This window comes from Calidris pugnax, unplaced genomic scaffold, assembly GCF_001431845.1.
Source record: "Calidris pugnax isolate Ruff unplaced genomic scaffold, ASM143184v1 scaffold116, whole genome shotgun sequence".
NCBI classification, from domain to species: domain Eukaryota; kingdom Metazoa; phylum Chordata; class Aves; order Charadriiformes; family Scolopacidae; genus Calidris; species Calidris pugnax.
This window is the reverse complement of record NW_015090877.1, coordinates 581,076-603,827: the sequence shown is the minus strand read 5'-3', so window position 1 is coordinate 603,827 and position 22,752 is coordinate 581,076. Positions and strand designations below refer to the sequence as shown.

General features: G+C 43.4%; 1 protein-coding gene across 1 annotated transcript in view; it reads right to left on the bottom strand.

Annotated features, from left to right (window-relative positions):
- Nucleotides 1-22,746, bottom strand: part of KDM5B (lysine (K)-specific demethylase 5B) — a 58,190-nt gene extending 35,444 nt beyond the window's left edge. The window contains exons 1-5 of the mRNA XM_014946337.1: nt 22,609-22,746; nt 9,076-9,153; nt 7,667-7,789; nt 6,666-6,836; nt 566-700 (exon numbers count right to left, since the gene is read on the bottom strand). Of these exons, the coding sequence (XP_014801823.1) occupies nt 566-700; nt 6,666-6,836; nt 7,667-7,789; nt 9,076-9,153; nt 22,609-22,746 (645 nt within the window). The remainder of the gene's footprint in view (nt 1-565; nt 701-6,665; nt 6,837-7,666; nt 7,790-9,075; nt 9,154-22,608) is intronic.
- Between the last annotated feature and the right edge of the window lie 6 nt (nt 22,747-22,752).

The window sequence follows — 22,752 nt, the reverse complement described above, 5'->3', positions numbered from 1 at the left end:
AACTGAAATACAACAATGCTAATGCTGTAACAAGCCCCTCTGCTCTAACGTCTGGCTTCAACTCATGAAAGATTCACAGAAACCTCCCAACACATTTAATGTATAACCACTGTTCATGGGCTGTCCTTGGAGGAAACAAGAGAGCAAAGCTGCATTTCCAGAATTTGTCACCTGTATTTTAATCTACAAGCCCTGTATTATTTATAATCATGCTAAAAACACTACAACATAACACACTCATAACTAATGTGTAAGTGGAACAGCTTCAAAAGAAGAGCCACTCAGAATTCCAAGCCTCAGTAACATGCTTTTTAAATTATCATACAATCCTTATCACGTTATTTATAATTATGCATTTATAAATATTTAGGTATGTTTAACAATGACAAAGAAAAAGTTAAACAGCTGTTTACTATGCATACACATTTAGCAATCCAATCGAAGTAACGTTTGTCCTATCACTTAAAAACCTGTTGTGCCACATGGCTGGGTCAACAACCAGCACGTTAGGGGTTCCGGGGGGGTCACCATGAGCATCCCCCCTGCACGAAGGCCGGTCTCTCACCTCCGCGCTCAGGCGTTTTGCTCGACGGGCAGGTGGGCACGTTTCAGATGGCTGGACAGACTGTCTCTGCGGAATATCGTGGGGCTTATATTCCTTGTCCTTTGTGTCACTGGTGAGATCTGGTTTCTGCAAGCACTAAAGAGACACAGTTTGATTACTTGATTTCTGCCTCTGCTTCTAATACAAACTTTATGTAGAACAACTTCCTGGCTAATGTGAGAGAATGTAGACAGGGCTTTAATAACTGCTATGCTGAATTAATAAAAGCATATATATGACAACTGTAACATTACCTATTTGAACAAGTCACAAAAATCACTGTTTCCTGCCCTTTTAACTAAGGCAATAACCATAATAAAGGATCTTAAATAAAGCTGAAGTCATCCTTTAAATGTTACGAGCACCGAACATTTCTCTACAGGAATACCAATGCCCATTCTCTGAGCAGATGGTGCTTTTGGAGACCATATCAACAGCCTACTGGAAACTGCCATAGTGTCCTCAGATTGCACTACTGTAACACTAATATACAGAACAACATAAAATAAATTGCAGCCTACTATACATCCCTGCTTTAACTGACATACAATTTTGTCTGAAGAACATTGCAGAAGCTACTTTCTTTATATGTTTTGGAGAGGACAGCTCTGCTGCATGAATTAAGGGCAGAAGGGAAGAAGATGATGCAAGAACAGTTTTAGTTCAAGTTGTTGAATGAACACATTTAATTGCTGAAAACTGTGCATACATTTGGCAAGAAAAATAGTAATTAATGACAATTCCGAGTTTGTCAAGCCATACAACATTCAGTAACAGCAGACAAAATGTAACAGTTTTTAAATTGTAAGCAACAAATCCTAAAGAAAGAAAAAGTCTTATGTTGTCAGAAAGTATTTCACACGAATTGCTGGATCCACATTTCCCCAGTTCTGTTCATCTGTTCCCATCACAAGCATTTTCTCAGCAGGAGAGAAACAGGAGAGGAACTGCAAGAGAACTACTACAGTGGTGTAAGGACCGATGCTCTGTAGACAGTACAGAAATCAGACTTTCAGAAACAAATGATAGTCAAAAGGGTGATGGAAAAGGAGGAAAAAAAGCTGCGTTTTAGAAGACAAGTCCATGCTGAAAGAAATATGCATTTAACAAAAATTAGTATCAGTCAAGGGTAGCAGGATAACATTAACTATCCCCCACAGACAGTCCACAACACTGCTCTAAGAAACCTCCAGATTTTCTGTTTTACTTAGGACTGCCTTCAATCTTAGACTTTGTAAGCTCTAGACTTACTCTCTAAAGAAAATGGATGACAATTTCAACATGAAATACACAAGCCCACCCAACTGTGCAGCTCATGCACAAGAGTCCTGGCTGGTGCTCACAGGCAGCCCCCGAATGCTGGGACTGGAATGTCAGGAGAGAGGACTCCTTAGAGCTCACACTGAGAGACAACAACGTGAAGAATTTCACATTAACTTCAGTGAGAGAAAATCAAAAAAAATTTCTCAGGACAGAGAATGGACAAGGAGAGAAGGCAAGCGAGTAAGAAAAATATTAAAATGAGAGAACAGAAAAGCAATTGAGATTAACGCTACACAGAACATTGCCAAATTTAATGACTTCTATAAGGACAGGTTCCTTGAATTGTGTCCTCACGTGAAACCCAAATCTAAAAGTTTCTACTCCTTCTGGTAACATAGACATATGAACCTTGAAAACAAATACCTAGAAGGCAAACAGAAACAGCTTTCCCTAAACAAAAGGGTAAGGAAACCTTGAAAGAGAAAAACAACAAATAGTGTAACTTGCCTCACTTCAGTGCAGTGTCCAAGGAAAAAAAAAAAGGCAAAGCGCACAATTAACTTAAAAAAGCCCAGAAGGCATTTCCGAAATACTGAGGTTTCAAGAACTATTTAAGCAGAAACATTTCCCAGTGCCTCAGTAACCCAAAAGCAAAGCACTAGTATCAAATGGCTGTTAATTAACATTTTCAGCTGTACCTAGGAGAAGGAGAAGCATCAGTCCTGTCTTAAGGATGGTAATTCCTCTGAACATACCTTACTCCTGCATTGACATGTTCAACTGCAACATGTCTTTAGCCAAGGACACCAGCTGCCATTTCTTCAGTCCCTTCCTCTCCCAACCAGCAGAGCCTTTTTGGTAAGGTTAAGCTTCTATCAATAATTTACCACAAGCTCATCCTACACACTGTGATCACGATCTCATTATCTGCTGAGAAGATGGTTGCACATATAATCCCTGAACTCCAAATGGTGGCAGAGAGTAAGTTAAAAGCCCATCAGCTGAAACCATTAAGGAGCCACTCCTTCGGCAAGCAAAGGACACAGCAGGAATGTTAATAAGGCCTCCAGGATGTCAAAGGATAAAAAAAAAAAGGGACACAATTCATCTACTCCAGGTTTAGATGTTTATGACATAGCTATTTACACATACAGCAATCGCCCAGGCTCCCTGTACTTGCAGAATACAACTGGTCACTTGAGGATAAGAACCCCCAAACACTCCAGAGGTGCTTATTTTTCTCCAGCAACAATAAAGGGGCTAGAGAACTATCTCACACAGAAACATTTTTATTAGAGGCATACACATATAAATCTTTGGACATAAGAGTCCCACTCGGGACATTAAACCTCAGTTTGGAAAAGAGACCAGACCCTGAATTACTGAACCAGCTGCGTTCACTGAAAACCAGAACACTGCAAGAATATTGACACCCTCCAAAACTGTAGCTGCATTTCAAATCATGCAAACACCTGGGGAACGCATCGCAGAAGATGCACTGACTGAAGAGTGTGGACACCTCAACTCATGCAGGGGGACATTTCTCCCTCTGGGCAGTTGCCACAATTCTGTGGCATCACACCCATGGTCACTACAGCACAGACAGCAGGAACCAGGACACCGCCAGGTTTACCAGAACGGCTCTGGCGACAAGCACCCAACACCTAATGCTTCAAGATAAGAATAAAATAAATACACCCCCATGGAGAGCTGCTTTGAGTATTAGAAACTGGCTGATTTAAGAAATTTTTGCTGTTTGACTGAACAAGAGCTTCAATAAAAACATGTTATCTGTTCACTTCTGAACAGCTCCAGAGAGTTTTACTATTTTAGTTTGCATGCATACAGAAACATCTCCAGCTGAGAGATTTGTCAAAATAATTCCTGAAGCCAGTTTAACATATATTTAAGCCATACATAGATAATTAATGCTATACACAGATCTGGATGAGAGTAAAGTTACAGCATAGTCATCAGTGGAAACTACATCATTCCATATTTTCAGTTTTTGCAGAAAAAGAGTCAATGAGTATTTCAAGTACTATCAATTAGAAAAAACAAACAAACAAAAAAAAAAAATCAGTGAATGATCGCACTAATCTTCTATGGATGGTTATCCTGGCTGCACAAAGAGTTTCTCTCAAAAGGCTTGTTGAAATATCGCAGGAAGAAACCACATATCTCAAACTGACAGCTGTCAAATTGAATAGCTGCTACCTCTTCTCCAAAACCAAAAATCACAGATGCTTAGATTCCCAGTAAAGCACTGAATAGACGTACAATAAAGCAGGCACCTACACAGGAAGCATCTGGGAAAGCACCACTTACTGAGAACACATGGAAGAAAGCCAGAGAGAATCTCATCTGAGATTCTTCCTCAAAAAATGTACTGCAAAACAAACTCACTTGGAAGACAACATTGTCAGGAAGGAAAAAAAAACCAAACCAAACCAAAAACCAAAGTCAAATCTTCAAGTGAAGAGTGAGCTAACCCCAACATATTTCTGTGGATTCTCTAAGGTCTCTGCCACATATGGGAGGGGAGCATTTTAACCGCTTTTAAGGGGAGGAGTCAAAAAATGAAGTACCCCACACCTGCCCAGCTGTTCCAGAACTGCATCCACTAAACACAGCACTTTGGAACAGATACCAGGAGCCCGCTGCAAGCAAGAGCTTGGAAAATTACCTTTAAAAAGAAGCATGACTCATTTGAGAAGGCTTTTCTCTTCTAAAAGGGTCCACTACCGAAAAAAACCATGAATGTAAACATCAAACGCATGACAGACACTTTCGTGGGGAACCTACATTTCCAAGGAAGTGTATAAAGTGTACCATATTAACTATTTTACAACTTTTAATTACATCTGTACTGTGCAATTACACCTCAAAAATATGAAAGCAAAGCTAGGTGTCACAAAACAGCAGCTTAAAGAGCCCAAACAAACACAAGAATCCACAGTTTTCAGACCTAATAAATATGCAAGGTTTTCAAGGAAATGGCTTCAGAAAATGGTGCTGCTTTCCATTGCTGAACAGGAGCATGAACCATGAGCAGCCCTGAGGAGAAAGACTTGGGGGTGTTGGAGGATGAGAGGCTCAACACAAGCCAGCAATGTGTGCTGGCAGCCCATAAAGCCCTCCACCCCTGGGCTGCATCCCCAGCCCCGTGGCCAGCAGGGTGAGGGGGGGATTCTGCCCCTCTGCTCTGCTCTGGGGAGACACCCCCCAGTGCTGCCTCCAGCTCTGGGGCCACCAACAGCAGAAGGACATGGAGCTGTTGGAGCGGGGCCAGAGGAGGCCCCGGAGATGCTGGGAGGGCTGGAGCCCCTCTGCTGGGAGGGGGGGCTGAGAGAGTTAGGGGGTTCAGCCTGGAGAAGAGAAGGCTCCGGGGAGACCTTGGAGCCCCTTCCAGTCCCTCAAGGGGCTCCAGGAAAGCTGGGGAGGGACTTGTCACAAGGGCATGTAGTGATAGGATGAGGGGGTGATGGTTTTAGATTGAAAGAGGGTGATTGAGATGAGATCTCAGGAAGAACTTGTTTGGTGTGAGGGTGGTGAGAGCCTGGCCCAGGTTGCCCAGAGAAGCTGTGGCTGCCCCATCCCTGGAGGGGTTCAAGGGCAGGTTGGAGGGGGCTTGGAGCAACCTGGTGTGGTGGGAGGTGTCCCTGCCCAGGGCAGGGGGTGGCACTAGGGGAGCTTTAAGGTCCCTTCCAATCCAAACTGTTCTGTGATTATACGAATGCATGAATGCAAGGCAAAATATTTTTGATACAGCAGTTTCCCTTGAACAAAGATTCTTACGTTCAACTATATTTTGTTCTTAACCTCTGTTTGCAAAAAACTCGGAACTTTCACAAGTTAAATTATTTTTTCTGAAGTGTATGCAGAATCTAGCTGTTCTTCACTGAAAAGTGATCAACAAGGGCTAAATAAAGGGCCTTCAACCTTTTCTGACTTATGTCAAATCCTATCGCTCATTTTGGTAGCTCTACGTAAAAGGCTAGCCTTGATTTCTGTAGACAGAGACGTGATTGTAACAGGATTAGGGCTCTCATTGCTTAAAAAAGGTCAACATTCGTCATCATGTTAAGAGTGTTTCAAATAAATAAAAATGGATGTTGGCAACTGCAACCTCTTTTCGTTTTCCAAAATAATTGACTATCATACTAAAAGAAAAGCTCTGTTCTTCATTAGATATTACACTGCTTCCACTCTCAGACAGCCCTGGATTTTGTTTTAAGGGCCAAATCTAAGGGCCTTCATCTAAGGATGAAGATTTAAGCCTGAAAAGAGTCACAAGTCACACTCTTAAATACACTGCAATATCGATGACACATTCTTGAATTTGGACACTCTCAGCGAAAGTGACATGAGTTACTGCCACTGTTTGATGCAGTTGCTCAGTCACTCCAGATGCAAGTGATACAGACCCAGACAGACAGACTTATAATGATCTGTGAATAAAGCAGCATTTTGCATTTGACAAAACAGCATTAAAGAAATCATTACAGGAAGGCTGAACATCCATTATCATGAGGCTTCTGTAAATTGCAGAGAGAAGATACAAGAGGTAGTATTCAAAGTAGTCAGTAAGAGATTACACCTTGAAGAGTAACTCTAAAACCTTTATTCTTGATTAGAAGTCTGCCTATAGCTTTCTGAATCACTCATATCAACACCAGATTACAACTTGTCACCTGCATGCCATAAAGCTTGAAATGTAGTCTTTGGAAATACTCCATCAATAAATAAAAAAATAGCAGACTGGCTGCTAAATTAATTGGACTTCAATATAGCTTACCAATAGGCTTGCTCCAGACTGGAATAAGTTGTAAGGATAGAGAATGCGCTCGTAATGTGCACGGATGTGCGAACCCACGGCTTTGCCAGGAGCGAATCCCATCCTAGTGGCTATTTTGGTCCATTTTCTCTCCTTGCAAACTGCATCAAATCCTCCTTCTTCTGCAACTAGCTAAAAAGCGAAAACAAAATGGCAGCATGTTTAACACTAAAATTAGCAGCATTTAAGGAAAATACTGCTCATTTAAAAGAAAAGGCAACACCACAATTGCTATTTTAAACCAGAAAAACATAGATTAAAAAAAACCCAACAACAACCGAAAAACCCAAAGCAAAACATGAAAGTTGTTGAAAAGCTGTAACTGGAACACGTAACATAAAACTATATAAACTATTCAGGAAGTATAAACTTGTTGAATTATTTTACAAACAAGTCAGCACCTTTATGAAATGACCAAACAGTACCTCAGCCTACTTTTGAGAATTTGTCTGGCTGCAATTTGTCACACCTCTACTTTGTATTCCAACACGACTTTCTAGCACAGTAGAACCAGTACTTCTCACTAAGTACTATGAACTCGGCTCAAAATCAACCAAATAAAAACTAATCTAAACAAAGAAACAGAGGTAACATCCTTGGGGTCAGTGAATCCCATCCTTTGCTATCAGAATACATAAAATTCCTCAGAAGTTTAACAAGCTTCATCCTAAAAGTATTTTTTTCTTCCATATTGCTAATGGAAAAATTGTTTTTCTCACCGCTGTCGTTGTCCAGAAGTTTCCTTCAGTTAAGCCTAAGTTTATTCTTGTTTCTATCCAAGTTCAGCTTTAAAGAGGTGAAAATTTAATCTCCAACTCCCATGGCAACTTCCTACTATTTTGTCACTTTAGCTATGTTAGGTTAAACAAAGTAAAGCCCCTTGAACAACTGTGATACCATCCCAGAAAATGAGACAACACAACATCTTCTTAGGAAGAGTTTCTCCCGTGTAACAGTCTTACTCTGTTAAGCTGAAATAAATCCAAGATCTTCCTCTCCACATGTGGAATTTTCAGCGTACATCCTTGAAGCTCCCAAAACTTTGCGATCTGGTCCAGAAAATTCAGCTTTACACGAGTTTGGGCCTGAAAAAAAAAAACAAACCCAGAAACAAAACAATGAACTGCACAGGCTTTTTACCCCAGCGTTTCTAAAGTTGCAGCTTCAGCTGCCTGCCTGGCTTTTCCCTGTCCAAGTATAATTTTGCATTTTTCCCTCTTGTCAGATGGAGGGAAAAAATAATAATCCATACAGATACCACCAATCTTTCCTCAAGTAATTTTTTTTTTTTAACTTTTACTGCAGTTAGAAAAGTACTTTCTGAGAAGACAAGCAATGAGTTATTACTGCTAAAATCTACCTAAACTAACTGCACTGCTAGAATTTATTATATTAATAAATGTAACAGTTTATTACAATTCAGTGCATTTGTAATAAACCAAAAACAAACTAATATTTATGGCTTATAAAAAAAATTTAAAAGGGTTTTTCTGTTATCCTTTTTCACTTCTAACTGCAGTTGTTTCACTGTTATGGACACAACCCAGTCAATGCAGGGAAAGGCAACTCACCTGTTTGCACAGCGATTCACACAGTGAGGTAATTGGACTGTTGCTGTGTTAAAGAGTAGTAGCTTAGACTTAAATTTTGACACATTTTATTTTCATCGCATTTTCTATTCTTAAGGTAAAAAAATGGCCATGTCTGCACAGACTCGCTTGCTCTTCAACTCCAGAGAGCTCTGACCCAGCTTGTGTCCACACAAATCTCTCACCCTGCAACCCAGGTTCGAGCCTTTCCCTGGACTCCACGTAACCACACCGGGACTTCAGAAAACAAGTTTCATGAGAGCCGTCAGTCACGGCCACTCGCAAACCAGGGCTCCCCGCCTCTCCCTTCTTCTAGTCTGAATTCATGAAGCGGTGAATGAAAGTGCTTGCGAGCAGCAAATTTCACACCAACTGCATCCAGATTTTTTAATTGTTTCTTGCAAATGGCTTGTTATTTTTAAAGCACTCTGTAAATGCTTCATCTCTTTCTTTTTAAGGATGCTGCATGTGTGCAAAATGCAGATAGAAATCTATGGTACTTGAGAATTTGAGTTTAACCACTTACAAGCACCTCTGTGGGAAAAAGGCCTGAATTATGTTCCTTTAATGAGCATTAACTTTACTTTTTATGCTTGGCATGTATTTAACTAGACTCTGAAACAGATGAATTTTTGTGCTAATTAAAAACTGATGTTCAGAGGTCCTGAGTGCTGTCAGCTCGAGTCAAACATGACCCACAGTCAATCCACTGGAAAACACTGCCTCTCAAAAGAGTATTTAAACATTTTGGAGCAGAAGCAATGTTCAGCTTTACAGTTTACCTCTAGTTCATTGAGCCTCTGGATCCTCGGTGTAAAGTGAAGCTTATCGACATCACATGCAAATGGAGGCTGCCAGTCCTGGAAAAACAGAAGAGTTTCATCAAAAGACGAGGAAAATGGAGGGACACCTCTGTATGTGCCAGTCAAAGCATGGAACAGTCTTCGTGGCTTCCAGACCCTCCACAGCACGTGCCCCTCCATCACTCGGCAGGAGCCCAGCGTGGTGGCCACACAGCACCCCCCCGTTGCCAAGGGCTACATCCCAACCTCTGGGCCACTCCACCCCACCATGCTCCCAGCTGGGTGGGTCTACTTCTATTTCCAAATTACTTCATGGTGAACAAGCCTGGAAACCAGGAATAATGAGAAATCAGGAACGATGAGTGAGCTTCACTGTCTACCCCTTAAAATACTTCATTGTGCCTTTAAAATGGATATTGAAACCATGAAATAAGCGTGGCTTGGGGACTAAGGACCTGTCCCCAAAGCCAAGCCTCCAGTTGCCCACTGTGTGGGTCCATCTTCTCCCTGCCCTCACGGGGTAGGTTACCGGTGCTGCTCAGGCTGTTCCCAGGTCTCACACTGACCCTCCCCAGCCCAGGCCATTCCCAGAGGGGACTGCGGGGCCCCGGAGAGCGAGGGAGGGCTCCCTGAAGAGCTGCCACCCAAGGCAACCCCCAGCCCTGCCAACGGGAGTGACAGGAACCCGGTTACAACTCTGAGATAGGACGTCATTTATCTTAACAAACTCAGTATTGTTACCATGCAAAACATTGAACAAAGTGCAGTTTGATAAACCATGTTCCAAACTGTAACGCCTGCCTCCATGGGGAAGAACAACGTTTGATAACAAGAGACTTCAAATGCTCCTGAAGGACAAATGCAGCAGTTAACTAGTCTCCAGAACAAACAGCAGCTGCACTAAAAAGCAGAAGTAAAAGCTTCTTTTCTTAATTCCTTGTTTGCAAACATTCAGGAGCAGCTGGAATATGATCAATTAAAAAAAGATTATTATTACTTTGACAAAATACCTGCAACTGGTAGTGTTATTTATAAATACAACTATAAAGCAATTTTATCTTTTAGATCTCTGACATCTATCACATGCAGTTGATTTGGCAATACACAGTCTCACTAAACCAAATTAGATTTGATTTAAACTTGACAGTAATTTACTACATATAAAGCTATCTTATTATCACTAATTACAGAATGAAGATAACACACATAAGAGCTGCTGATAGTGGAGTAAGACAAGAGCTTTGTACCAGGAAAAAGAACAATGTTTACTCCTCAGCTGGGGACTAAGGTAACTGAAGTAAGACCAACCCCATAAGGAGAATATTTGGTATTTTAGCAGACATACTTAATATGAAAATTAGTGTCAAATTACCTTGTGTTCAAACACCCAGGCTCAATTCCACATTGTGACAACCCCACCCTCTCCCCAGAACAGAACCAGGTATTTTCACAACTAGAGAGAAGGGATACAAGAGCCACCAAGTCCGTGGAAATCCTGAAGAGCAAAGAGGGACACCAATCTACACGTTTCATCAAACATACATTGACTAATCCAGAACTTCCAAAGTTTTCTGATCCTACAAGGCAGTTTCAGCATATCAAAACTCAGCAAGTTTGAAATTAAAATGCGGACTGGGTGTTAGATGACAATAGGGAGATCAAGATGATGGTCAATCCTCAACCAGAGGGACATGCTTCTCAATCATTTTTAGTCTTTTAACCACAGCGTCCAATGGCATGACGTTCTTAAACAGCCAGATAAAATTAACCCTATAGTTTTGTTTGCCAGAACACCAAATGCAATGAAAATAACAAGTCTAACAAAGAACATGCTTGACATTCTTTTGTAACACTTTGTTATCTGATGAACCATTCATGGCCCCCAAACACGTTCCCTCCATGACTGGGAACATTTAGGGCAACATTTGAAGTGTTGTACTTGAACAAGAGAAGTCTGACTTTCAACCTGAACCCATTGGTTATCTCATTAGTCACAAGTCTGGAGTTTGCTCTGTGGGTGAAGAGAGCAAGAGACAGAAGACCAGCATCCAAACCAGGAGAGAACACCCAGTGGTAATGATACACAACACCCTTGGGACATGCTGGGGACAATGCCGAAGGGAGAACGTAAGTTTGATCCTAAGCACTTTGCTCAGGCTGGGAGGGTAAATATAAACAGAGGGATGTTGCTGGCTGACCACTGAGAGAAGTGGTGAGCCCAGGCAGTCACCAGGTGGGCCAGGCATTGCCCTACAACAGGATCCCTACCACTAATGAGGGCCTGCAGAGGACAAGAACCAGGAATAAAAAGAAGAGGAACAAGAATTCAGCTCACACAGGCAGTGGCACTGCTCTGTTACTGAGCCTGACACTACTCCAGAGCTATTGCCTGCAGATAAAGGCCTGGCAGACGGTCAGAAGGCCAAAGAAGGGAGAGGAGAACACAGGAGACTCTTCTGGTGGGGCCCACGTCCCCCAGCACAGTCTGCTGCTTGGCGGGGGGGCAGACGAAAGCCTGTGGGGCACAGCAGAAGGAACAGGATCCTACCTGTTCTTCAGGCTCCAGCTCATGCTCAGTCTTAAAGAAATAAAGGCACAAGAGTCCCAGGGCAGATACAGACTGAGGAGCCGTTGCTAGGAAGCAGCTGGTCTTCAGACAGGACAGAAGCAGTTTGTCCCATCTGCTTAAGAAAGCAAATGAAGAAGTTTATGTGCATTATCTCACAGAAACACCTAATTCACAACATGGTGACTGGCATATGCTTTGGAAAATTCTTTCCTTCTTGGCCAAAGACACTTGCTCTAGCAAAGCACTAGTTAAGTTCATCCAAAAAAGTAACAGGACTCCAGAGAACACACGCTTCCACAAAGGGTATTTGCTACACCTTACGGCTTTTAAGTTTAATGATACTGAATGAACACAGCACACATTGGAACACTTTGATTCTACATCAGCTGTTTTACAAAGAGGAGCTTTGGAAACTCAATCTATTCAATTCACAGGACTTTCACTAGATGGCTTTTCAGTCTATCAGGCAGGTGGGTCCATCAACGAGAAACAAAACCGTAACAGCCTTAAAAGTGTTTAACTTTTAGCAAGAGAAAGTCATTGCAAGAACTTCTGTGGAGATATGGTAAATTGGCTTAATGAGAGCTAATACTGGATGTACTCTGACTTTTAACATTTTAAAGCAAGTACAGCTGAGGGAAATGCTTGCTATATATTATACAATAGGTCATATTAGATGATTATAAAAAGCCTTCTGACTTTAGAAACACTACTGTACACCCCATATATCACAAACTGTTTCATATTACATCAGTCAGTTACAGACACAGAGCCACTCAGCATTTGGAGAAATCATAGCAGGTGCTGTAAACAGGCCACCTCACTATCATCAGTTCATTTTAAAGTCACAAGCAGTTCATTTTGGAGCATCTGAACTACTCAAACTTGAAATAACCAATGAAAACAATATTTATTGTCTTATATTCCAGGGTACGGCAAGTTCCTCAACTCCTAAGCAAGATGCTTTCAATCCTTCTTTAGTAAGTACATTATTTACTCAACAAAAAGCTTGCATACATTTTGAAGCACAGCTTACTAACATAAAGGCGATGTCCATTAAAAGGAGTATTAAGAAACATGTGTTTTGAAATAAATGCCTTTCTGCACCTTGGAAATGCAGCAGTACCACAAGAGGGAGCTTTTCCATGGCAAGGCTAATTCTGCAAAACTGCTGATGCGCGCGATGGGCTTTGCTGCGGGAGAGCAGAGCAGGCACAAACCCACTCCACCAGCCACTTCCCTTCAGCTTGTGGCTGGGGAATCGGTGACACTAGCAATTCCCAGCCAGCATACACTTGCAAGGTCCTCAAAAGCAACCGGATTCTCCCCTTATTTTTAAAAAATAAAAAATAATTTAAAAAAATTAAAAAGATAAGAGAGAAGTTTAAAAAGATCAATTTGACTTTCTTTCAACAAGCACATAAACACTAAGATTAAGGATACACAAAAAGCAAGAAAACCTGGATTTCCTAAAAAATCAGGAGTTTTTATACCACCTGGACTCTTCATCTTGAAATGACTTTGTTGCCTTCTGTTGGAAGCCTACAAGAGACACGCAAAATCATTTGCCCACGTTAGCGTGCATTTGTTAACTGGAGTTAGCAGAACAAAACTGAATACCCATGCAAAAAATGAGACTGACATCAAAATTTCAAACTTTTCTATAAACATTATAGAGAAATCCTGCTGTGCAGAAGGTGTACTCTGAGCATCACATTAATATTTCAAGTAGTAACGCAAATTACAAATGGTCAGGAGAACTGTTGCTAGACTATTTCTATATTCCTCCTTCCAGACCTGCTGTTACAGGGATGGCAGGCTTCCTCTAACTTCAGTTTGCAAACCCTCCTCCTCACTCTCTAATTAAGATTTAACCACTCCTTGAATTCAAGTGAACAAGAAATTACCACCATCACTGCTAAGCTGTTCTACAAGTTAGTTAGCTTTGACTTTTCTTTTTTGCTTATCCTCATTTCATTTTAACCAAATATCTAGTTTGCTTACTGCCCAAGCAACTATTCATCAACACTTCCTGGAAGCAACGTTTCAAGACATTTTTCAATAAACAAATATCTTTTTGCTTCTCTTTGCAGGACCCGCTTTCCAGTCCTGCAAATAAAGGTTTTTCCTCGGGCTTTTTTCTGAAACCTCTCCTATTTTTTTCAACATCTTTTGAAAACTGTAAATAGCATTTTAGTTGCAATCTCTCTGACATCAGACACAAAAAGAGATGTCGCTTTCATTATTTTGCTAGACAGCATCTCATAGTCAGATCCAAAAGAATATCTTAGCAATTCTTGCCAGAGAAACACATATTCATTCAGTTAACTATAGCAATTCAGCACTTCCCGGGATGCCCACCCCGCAAGCGTGACCTACATCCTTTGTTCCCAGGTCTGTGATCTCGCCTCTGCGAAGGTGCGACACCATCGCTGCCTCGGGAGGGAGGGAGCAGCCCCCCCGACTCAGGAGGTCCCTTTTCCTCTCGTGGTTTTACAACTACATTAAAAACACACTCAAAAGAATCTCAGATAGCAGAATTTATGCAAAACTGACACACACCGCCATTTATCAACCCAGCAGTGTCAGCAGGTCATCCACAAAGCTTCCTTTTGAACGGGAACTAATCCCTCTCTGACCCTGTTAAAAGGCTAACATTAGTTGGTAACTCCAATCATCAGCTAACCTAGTTCGTGGTGGCATGGTCATTGCTTGGTTTTTTTTGAGGGTAAGGTGATTTTTCCAACAAAGACTTGCTAAGAAGGGACCCTGGGTGGAGCAACATACACAACAGAACTCTTCAATAATATAAGCTTGGTGGAGTATTTCTCATTTGAGACAAAATTGGGCTGTCACGTATTGCAAACTAGCAAAGGAGAAAACACAACCACAAATCCTCCCCATCTGAGAACCACAGCTGAAAATGAGCTTGCAATGGGAACTGCCCCTCTAGATCCCAGTGTTAGTGTGCCAGCTCCAAACTTGGAGAGAAATAAAAGATCAGGTAAACTGGAGATGATTCTCAAGCCTCAGAACCAGCTGCTCCTTGAGACCCAAAGGTGGACACTACACACAGGGTTTGAACATCAACACAAAACAGATGCACGCAGGAGACAGAAATCTTCTCTCCTCGGAGGTGACTGCGTGCATAGAACAGATCTGGAGGCTCTGGCAGCACCAGGCAAGAACAAGCAATGTGTCAGCAGCACCGCACAAAGAGCGGGAGAGCAGGGCCCCTGGGGTCAGGGCACTGGCAATGACTCCCAGACCCCAATTCTCTTCAACCTGGAGCTTGGAGCAGAGCATCGCACCAGGGCCGGGCTCATCTGGCAGTGGCCACGGGCCCCAAGAGCTGCTGCCCTCTTCCCTCAAGAGGCAGTAGGTGGTAGACAGACCTTCGGTGTCAGACTGGCGAGCAGCAGGGACAGAGCAGATGACTGTTTCTGGAGCTCATCCATCACACCCTTTGGAGACAGACTGTGCCGTCTTTGGAGCTGTAACCAGCAGGTTTTAAGCCTAGATTTTAATCCTGATGCAGCTCGGATTAAGAAAAGATCTGAATGTAACAGCCACCCCAGAACAGCAGCAGACCAGTGCTGCTGCATCCCCCCTCAGCCGGCCAGGGCCGTCCCCAGGGGGCTGCCACCCTCTGCCACCCTGGCTGCCGACAGCACTCCCAATTCCGGCTGCTCGGATCCATTTTCACTTACAGAGCACCTCCTTTCAGTGAAGAGCATTTACTCAGAGGTGTATCAGGCTCTATGATTCCACAAGTTCTCCTTGGCTTTTAAAAACACTCAGCCTGGCCTCCCGCACACAGGCACAGACTGCCCCCAGCACGGCCCAGACACAACCCAGTAACTGGGGCTTGACACAGCACGTCCTAATGGATACACAGGCAAAAATTTATTCCATTCACTGACAGCTTTAGGTTCAATACTGGGGAAGAGAGTTGCGTTCCATTTGATACTTGAAATGTCACCTTTTAGCTAATTGACACTGCTTATCTCAAGTTAAACAAACACAAAAAACCTACAAAACCTCCTCAATAGCTGGTGCTATTGCCCCATGTAGAGAATTCCAGACTGAATTGTTTCATCTTAAATTTTCAATGAGCTTAACGGGTAAGCGATGGAAACCCCTCACCAGAAGAGACCGAGTTAAGGCGAGGCGATTCCCATCCTCCTTTCAGCACAGTCCAACGTCTCCCTGCTTCTCAGGCACAGAAACCGCAGCACTGCTGCACATGGCAGCCAGCACTACTAAAATAACACTCCTTTTTCATATTTTCCTGATAATCAAAGATCAGAGGAGACCAGTAAATTGACGTAACCAGCAGGTTTTAAGCCTAGATTTTAATCCTGATGCAGCTCGGATTAAGAAAAGATCTGAATGTAACAGCCACCCCAGAACAGCAGCAGACCAGTGCTGCTGCATCCCCCCTCAGCCGGCCAGGGCCGTCCCCAGGGGGCTGCCACCCTCTGCCACCCTGGCTGCCGACAGCACTCCCAATTCCGGCTGCTCGGATCCATTTTCACTTACAGAGCACCTCCTTTCAGTGAAGAGCATTTACTCAGAGGTGTATCAGGCTCTATGATTCCACAAGTTCTCCTTGGCTTTTAAAAACACTCAGCCTGGCCTCCCGCACACAGGCACAGACTGCCCCCAGCACGGCCCAGACACAACCCAGTAACTGGGGCTTGACACAGCACGTCCTAATGGATACACAGGCAAAAATTTATTCCATTCACTGACAGCTTTAGGTTCAATACTGGGGAAGAGAGTTGCGTTCCATTTGATACTTGAAATGTCACCTTTTAGCTAATTGACACTGCTTATCTCAAGTTAAACAAACACAAAAAACCTACAAAACCTCCTCAATAGCTGGTGCTATTGCCCCATGTAGAGAATTCCAGACTGAATTGTTTCATCTTAAATTTTCAATGAGCTTAACGGGTAAGCGATGGAAACCCCTCACCAGAAGAGACCGAGTTAAGGCGAGGCGATTCCCATCCTCCTTTCAGCACAGTCCAACGTCTCCCTGCTTCTCAGGCACAGAAACCGCAGCACTGCTGCACATGGCAGCCAGCACTACTAAAATAACACTCCTTTTTCATATTTTCCTGATAATCAAAGATCAGAGGAGACCAGTAAATTGACAAGACAAGGGGCAATGGTTTTAAATTGGAATAGGGGAGATTTAGATTAGCTATTAGGAGGAAATTCTTTGGTGTGAGGGTGGTGAGAGCCTGGCCCAGGTTGCCCAGAGAAGCTGTGGCTGCCCCATCCCTGGAGGGGTTCAAGGGCAGGTTGGAGGGGGCTTGGAGCAACCTGGGCTGGTGGGAGGTGTCCCTGCCCAGGGCAGGGGGGTTGGAACTTGATGATCTTTAAGATCCCTTCCAACTCTGACCATTCTATGATCCTATGAAATAACCTACTCTGAGTTTACCTAATTTCACCATACAACCCCTGTATTGAACACAGGAAATTCTTCATTTAAAGTAAAAATTTTCTAATGAGCTTCGGTGACCGATCGAATTTTCTTCACAAGGATTTGACAGCATGTGAACAGGAACAGCAACACTGAAAAATCTCTTCCCCCCAAAATGTCCATTCTTGATCCCAAAGTGCCAGAAAGGGGCAAATCCACCACCAGCCTTTGGTTTTTGCCCTATCAGCCGGTCACCTGCACAGGTGAAAATGCACACGCTGGTGTGAAGGGACCTGCCTTGCGCTGAGCAGGACCCGGCGGCTCCAGCACTGCTCACTGAGACCGACAAACCATGGGGTACCTGGCATTGTCCCCCGTGAAGCTCACTTATGGACTGTAATTGAGTTTCTCCATTTTCTTTTTGATAAAAATCACCTGGCTGAGCCTCTGTATCTTATCAAATCAGAGGGATCATCCTGGTCAACTTCCTGTTCAGGACGGAGGGTAGGAGTTCTCTGCACTAATTCCTGTCTCAGCCGTGGGATGTTTTACAGCTTCGGGACTGAAGATCACCAGAACCCTCAACAAAGTTGTTCCAAAAGTGAATTGGTTTTAGCCCGTAGATTAATGAAGGGGGTTTGGTTTGCTTTGTGTTTTCTTCTTCTCCTTAAAAATGAAATTAAATCAAGCAGGCAGCTGAATGAGCAGCCTGAACAGACACTGTTTAAATCAACCTTGCTCCTGAAAACACGTCCCTGGAGCATCCAGTGGCTCAGTTCTCGGAAGCCCTGTGCCTTTAGGTTTCACCACTCAAGCTTTGTTAAGGTCAAATTTTTCAAAATTCATTCTTTCCTGTGCAAAACTTTCTTGACACTTCTCCATACCCTCTCCAGTTGTCAAATCTCTTTAAAATTCTCAAACCAGTGCAGTATTCCCAATGCAGTGTTTTCTATTCCCATGCCACCACAGAGGTAAAAATCGTCCCAGCGAGAACCTCAGGGGCTGCATTCACTGGTTTTGCCAAAGCAGCCATTCTACGATTACAGTTGCCACAAGGATCCACAGTTATTTTTTCTATAATCCTCTCTCCTCTTAGACTGGCCTATGCTCCTTTGTTCCCAAATGGAAAACCTCATATTGAGTCCTACTTAAGTGATTATTGTTTCATAACACCCGTTGTTTATTCGGCAATCGCGATTCCTCTGTAACAATAAGCTACATGCAAACCTGCCATCTATATGCAATAATTCCTTCTGTTCTTCTAGACTTTTAATGAAAATTAGATACCGTTGTCTTGAGATTCTGAAAGACCGTTAGAAATGTATCCTTCATAATGATTTCTCATTAGTAGTTGAAATAATTTGTGATTCCTTCAGTATGATATTAATTTTGCACAACAGCAATGATTATAATTAGAATACAGAAACACATTCAATTTATAAATCTCAGATCATGACAACACAAGTGACTTAACCAAATACGTAGTCTCATAGAAAACAAAAAAATTAATTTGACGTCAGTTTTCATACTATCACTTTTTGAGTTCCTCATTAGGGCTGCATCAGTCATTCTCCTGCCCTGGAGTGAGATGTGGTCAACAACTCTTGCACACATCAGGAATTTAGACCCATAAGGAAGTTAATTCCTCTCAGCCTTTTGAAAGTTTCCCACTATTCCAGGATTTACTGGAAAATGCAAGTCAATAATTTAGAACTCCATTGTCAATTCCTTCAAGACTTCTGCTATATTAATACAGACTTTCTAATCTTAAAATGCTTAGTTTTATCAGAGCAGACTTAAGGTTACTTGGAGGCCTTAACTGTACCTCTCCAGAGACACATTATTTCAAGCAATGAAATTTAGCCTGAATTTTCTCAATTTTCATGTTTGGCCATAGGAAAATTATGATGTTTTTAGTATAGTGTATATTTTGAAATGGATTAATATGGGAAGTAATTGTTATTAGCTGTTTTTTTCATGGCAGCAAGCAACTACACAAGAAGCCAGAAGGAAGAGTCCATTCTCAACAAAAACTTGGAGCAGGAACGGTATCATATGCTCTACATTTTTCCTTTTATTCTTGAAGCTAGACTTCAAATTTGTTAAGACCGTTTGCTTTCATTAATTACTATTAACTACTTCAAATAACAATGATACCATTCTCAAGCAATACTTCATTTCACTCCTCTAAATGCCCCCAGTAATTTGCAGAGCTATCAGAGCTATCCAGAACGTAAGGCCACCATGTGACATGCCAAGTTTTAGACTAAACCACTGTTCCAGATGACCATTTAAAGAAAGCAATCCTAATAAAGGATGTTTTCAGCTCAGAGAAGAAAATGCTAAAATTGCACGTGAGGGACTGCAAACAAGTTGTACACCATCCACTTTTTTTCATCTCACTCCTGACCTTCAGCTCAAGCATCAAAGCATCTCTAATTTACGTAGCACGTTAACTGCCAGAAGCAACGACCACTGGTAAAGCCCCGTATCTCATCTGAACACGTCGCTGCCAATGGGACTCTCTACTTATGCTCAAGACTGTTGACAAAAAGCCTCCGCTTTGCTGTTCCATACAGAACAGTGTCAATGAATATGGTTATTGTTGCACCCTCTACAACACAGTCACTGCAGTATCCCAGAAATCAACCAAAGAAGAACAAAACTAAGCTATCAGTGATGACTGGAACAAACTGAACTGGAATGAAGAGGAAGAAAGCTTCTTTTGAGTGCTCAACTGCAAACCGCTATGCAGAAATTACACCTTCTGTTATATTCCCAGATGTTCTTTTATCCCATGAACACACAACAATTACCCAGAACCCTTTATCTTCCACCCAGGTGTCTGCAGCACGTCAAATGCCTCGATACCCCCTTCACGAAACAGTTCCGTCCTCAAAACCTGCCACACAACAGAAGCCAGCACAGATGAAGTTTTCTCCAAGCTCAGCCGGCGCCCAGCTAATACTAACAGAAAGGTACCAGAGAAAAAGACCCTTGTCCTTCAGACAACAGCAAGCTCTCCTCTTTGTGGTCGGGTGCTGAAACATCAAAGCTGGCTTCAGAGTAAGGACTTCTTTATGAGCAAATTGTGAAGCTATGGTTGGACACCACCACTCTCACACATTATTCCATATTGCAGTTCAGACACAAAAACACAAATTCATCTGCTAATAATTATCCAGCAGAGTTTAAGCTAAAATAATGCAAACCCAGTAATCAAATTTTTAATTCAGTTTTGGGCACAGATCCTGACATGGTGCTGCCTACCTGCTTCCCGGCACGTAACCCGGCTGAGAAGGCAGGCAAAAGATTCCCTTGGATGCATGAAGATTGCAAACCCTAGCTGTCGCTGAACAATGCACTTCATTGGAACATATATAATGTTTTGAAAGGGTCGGTGTAGTTTGTAGCTCACGGTATTATAAACCGTTCCAATACACAGAAAAGAACAATAACTGAATATTCATTGCGTCTCCTGTTTTGAGGAGGAAGGCCAGGAACTACGTCAACTCCCAGGATTTTTCTGGTAGATCTGGAAGAGCTCCCTCTATGTTCCAGGCCCATGAACGAACAACTGCACTTGCACAAGTCATGCAAGTAATTATCGGGTAGATAAGAGCCATGGTAGCAAAGCTCTCATGAAAGCCAGGCCCCATACAACTATTAGGTGTTCAGCCCTCAGCAGCGCCAACTATTTTCATCCTACTTCTAAATACGTTCATTGAAACATATGATCAGAAACACAGGCAGATACTCGCTCTTGGGTAAGTGAAGATGAGAGTATGCCGGAAATGCAGCTGTAGTAAGTAATTCATTCCTTATGAGAGCTATTCGGTTTTGAGTCTCTAACAAATAATATAACTCAAAAGAAGCCTTTATTATAGGGTTTTGGCTTTTTATACAAGCAGCCAAGAAACATGGATAAGATTTTTTTAAAAAAACAACTCACAAAAGAAAAAACCTTGATAAAAATTCTGTTCTGCTCACAACTATTGAAATACTGGTCACAATATATAACCCCAAAAGATTATTCTACTCAAAAATATTACGTAAGTTCAATGTTGACTGTATAATGAAAACCATCTTACCCCCTCAACTACGTCAGCATTTGGCTACACTGCACGGAAAGGGGCATGGGCATATTCTACTGAGATATAAATTCAAGAGCATTCTGGTGTGCATTCATGCCACTGCAAACTGGGGCTCTTCTTCCAGAGAACAGAAACGTCTTCCTCTCCAAAGAGATTCACGTTATTCAATCTGCTACAGGCTTTTCTATCCTCTCAGATAACAACGCAGCAAGTTACTTGTATTTTAATTTGGATGGAACAGGATGGTTACCAACAGGAGTCCCAGCAGCGATCAAAACATGAAACTGAGAAGCATGTGTTTCCGAACATCATTTCTTTGAACTCAAAGTCTCACTCACAAAACTTAAGTCTGCAGAAAGGTTTTGTCAGCTTCACCTCTCACTGGATGAGATTTAAGGCTCTCGGTTGCTGTTTAGCATTCTAGTTGTTGCCGTCATGTTAACTACCTCAAGCCAGCTGCACCACCCCAGACCTGCACCACCCTCCACTTAGAGAAGAGCAATTCCCTCAAAATAAAGATGATTCACACACTTGTTAATTAGATTTTTACTCTGAGAAGCCCCTCTCCTCACCAATACGGCTGGTTATCCTTTTAAACAAACTAACGATCATGACCACACAAACTATGGTTCCAAGATCTTTGTATTTCTCAGTAAACTGAGTCGACCAACAAAAGGAAATCAGAATTCCCACCCCGGTTTTGGGCTTCCTACACTGTCGGCCGAGATGATGATGATGAAGACGAAGGCTTATTACTCTTCCCACTGTGGATTGCATTCTAAAATGGTGGCCATGTCTGTCTAGGCTCCAGCTCGCAGAAGCACCAGCCAAACTCAGGGCTGCGGAGTTTGGTGGTGTTCAACTTGAGGACACAGTTACCTGTGCAGGGGCCCGGCCGGGGCGGGGGCAGGGCCGGGGGAGGCCGCCGGGGGCCCGCAACGGCCGAGGGGCGCTCCCCCAGCCCTCCACCGCCACAATGCCAACATGGAGGGCAACACCCAGGCAGCTGCCTCCTCGGGGGCCAGCACGGCGACCGCTCGCCCCGGCAGCCACCCCAGCCGCGGGGCTCCGACCGCCTCGGAACTTTTGAGGGCCGAGCAGCGGGGGCGGATGGGGAGGGAGGCCGAGGCTGAGCCCGGCCAGGCGGGGAGCGCGGCGAGGCCGGCTCCCCCCTTCCCCTCGGCACTTTCCTACCGGGCACCTCCGGCACTTGGGAGCGACTTTGCGGGCGGTCGCCCTCCAGCCCCGCGGCGCTGAAACTTCACCTGCCGGGGGGTCGCGGCGCGGCCGAGGGGAGGAGAGCGAAGCGGCCGCGGGGCTGGGGCCGGGGTGGGGGGGAGGAGAAGGTGGGGGGTCGCCGGTGCGGGCCGGGCCGCCACACAAAGGCCGTTCCCCGGCGGCGCCATGCGGGCACTCACCGGCGGCGGCCGCACCTTGCAGATGCCGGTCTGCTCGGCGATGGGCCGGATCTTGTGGATGAAGGCGAAGGGGTCGGCGAACTCCTCCCAGCTGGGCTCGAAGACGGGGCACTCGGGCGGGGGCAGGAACTCGGCCATGGCCCG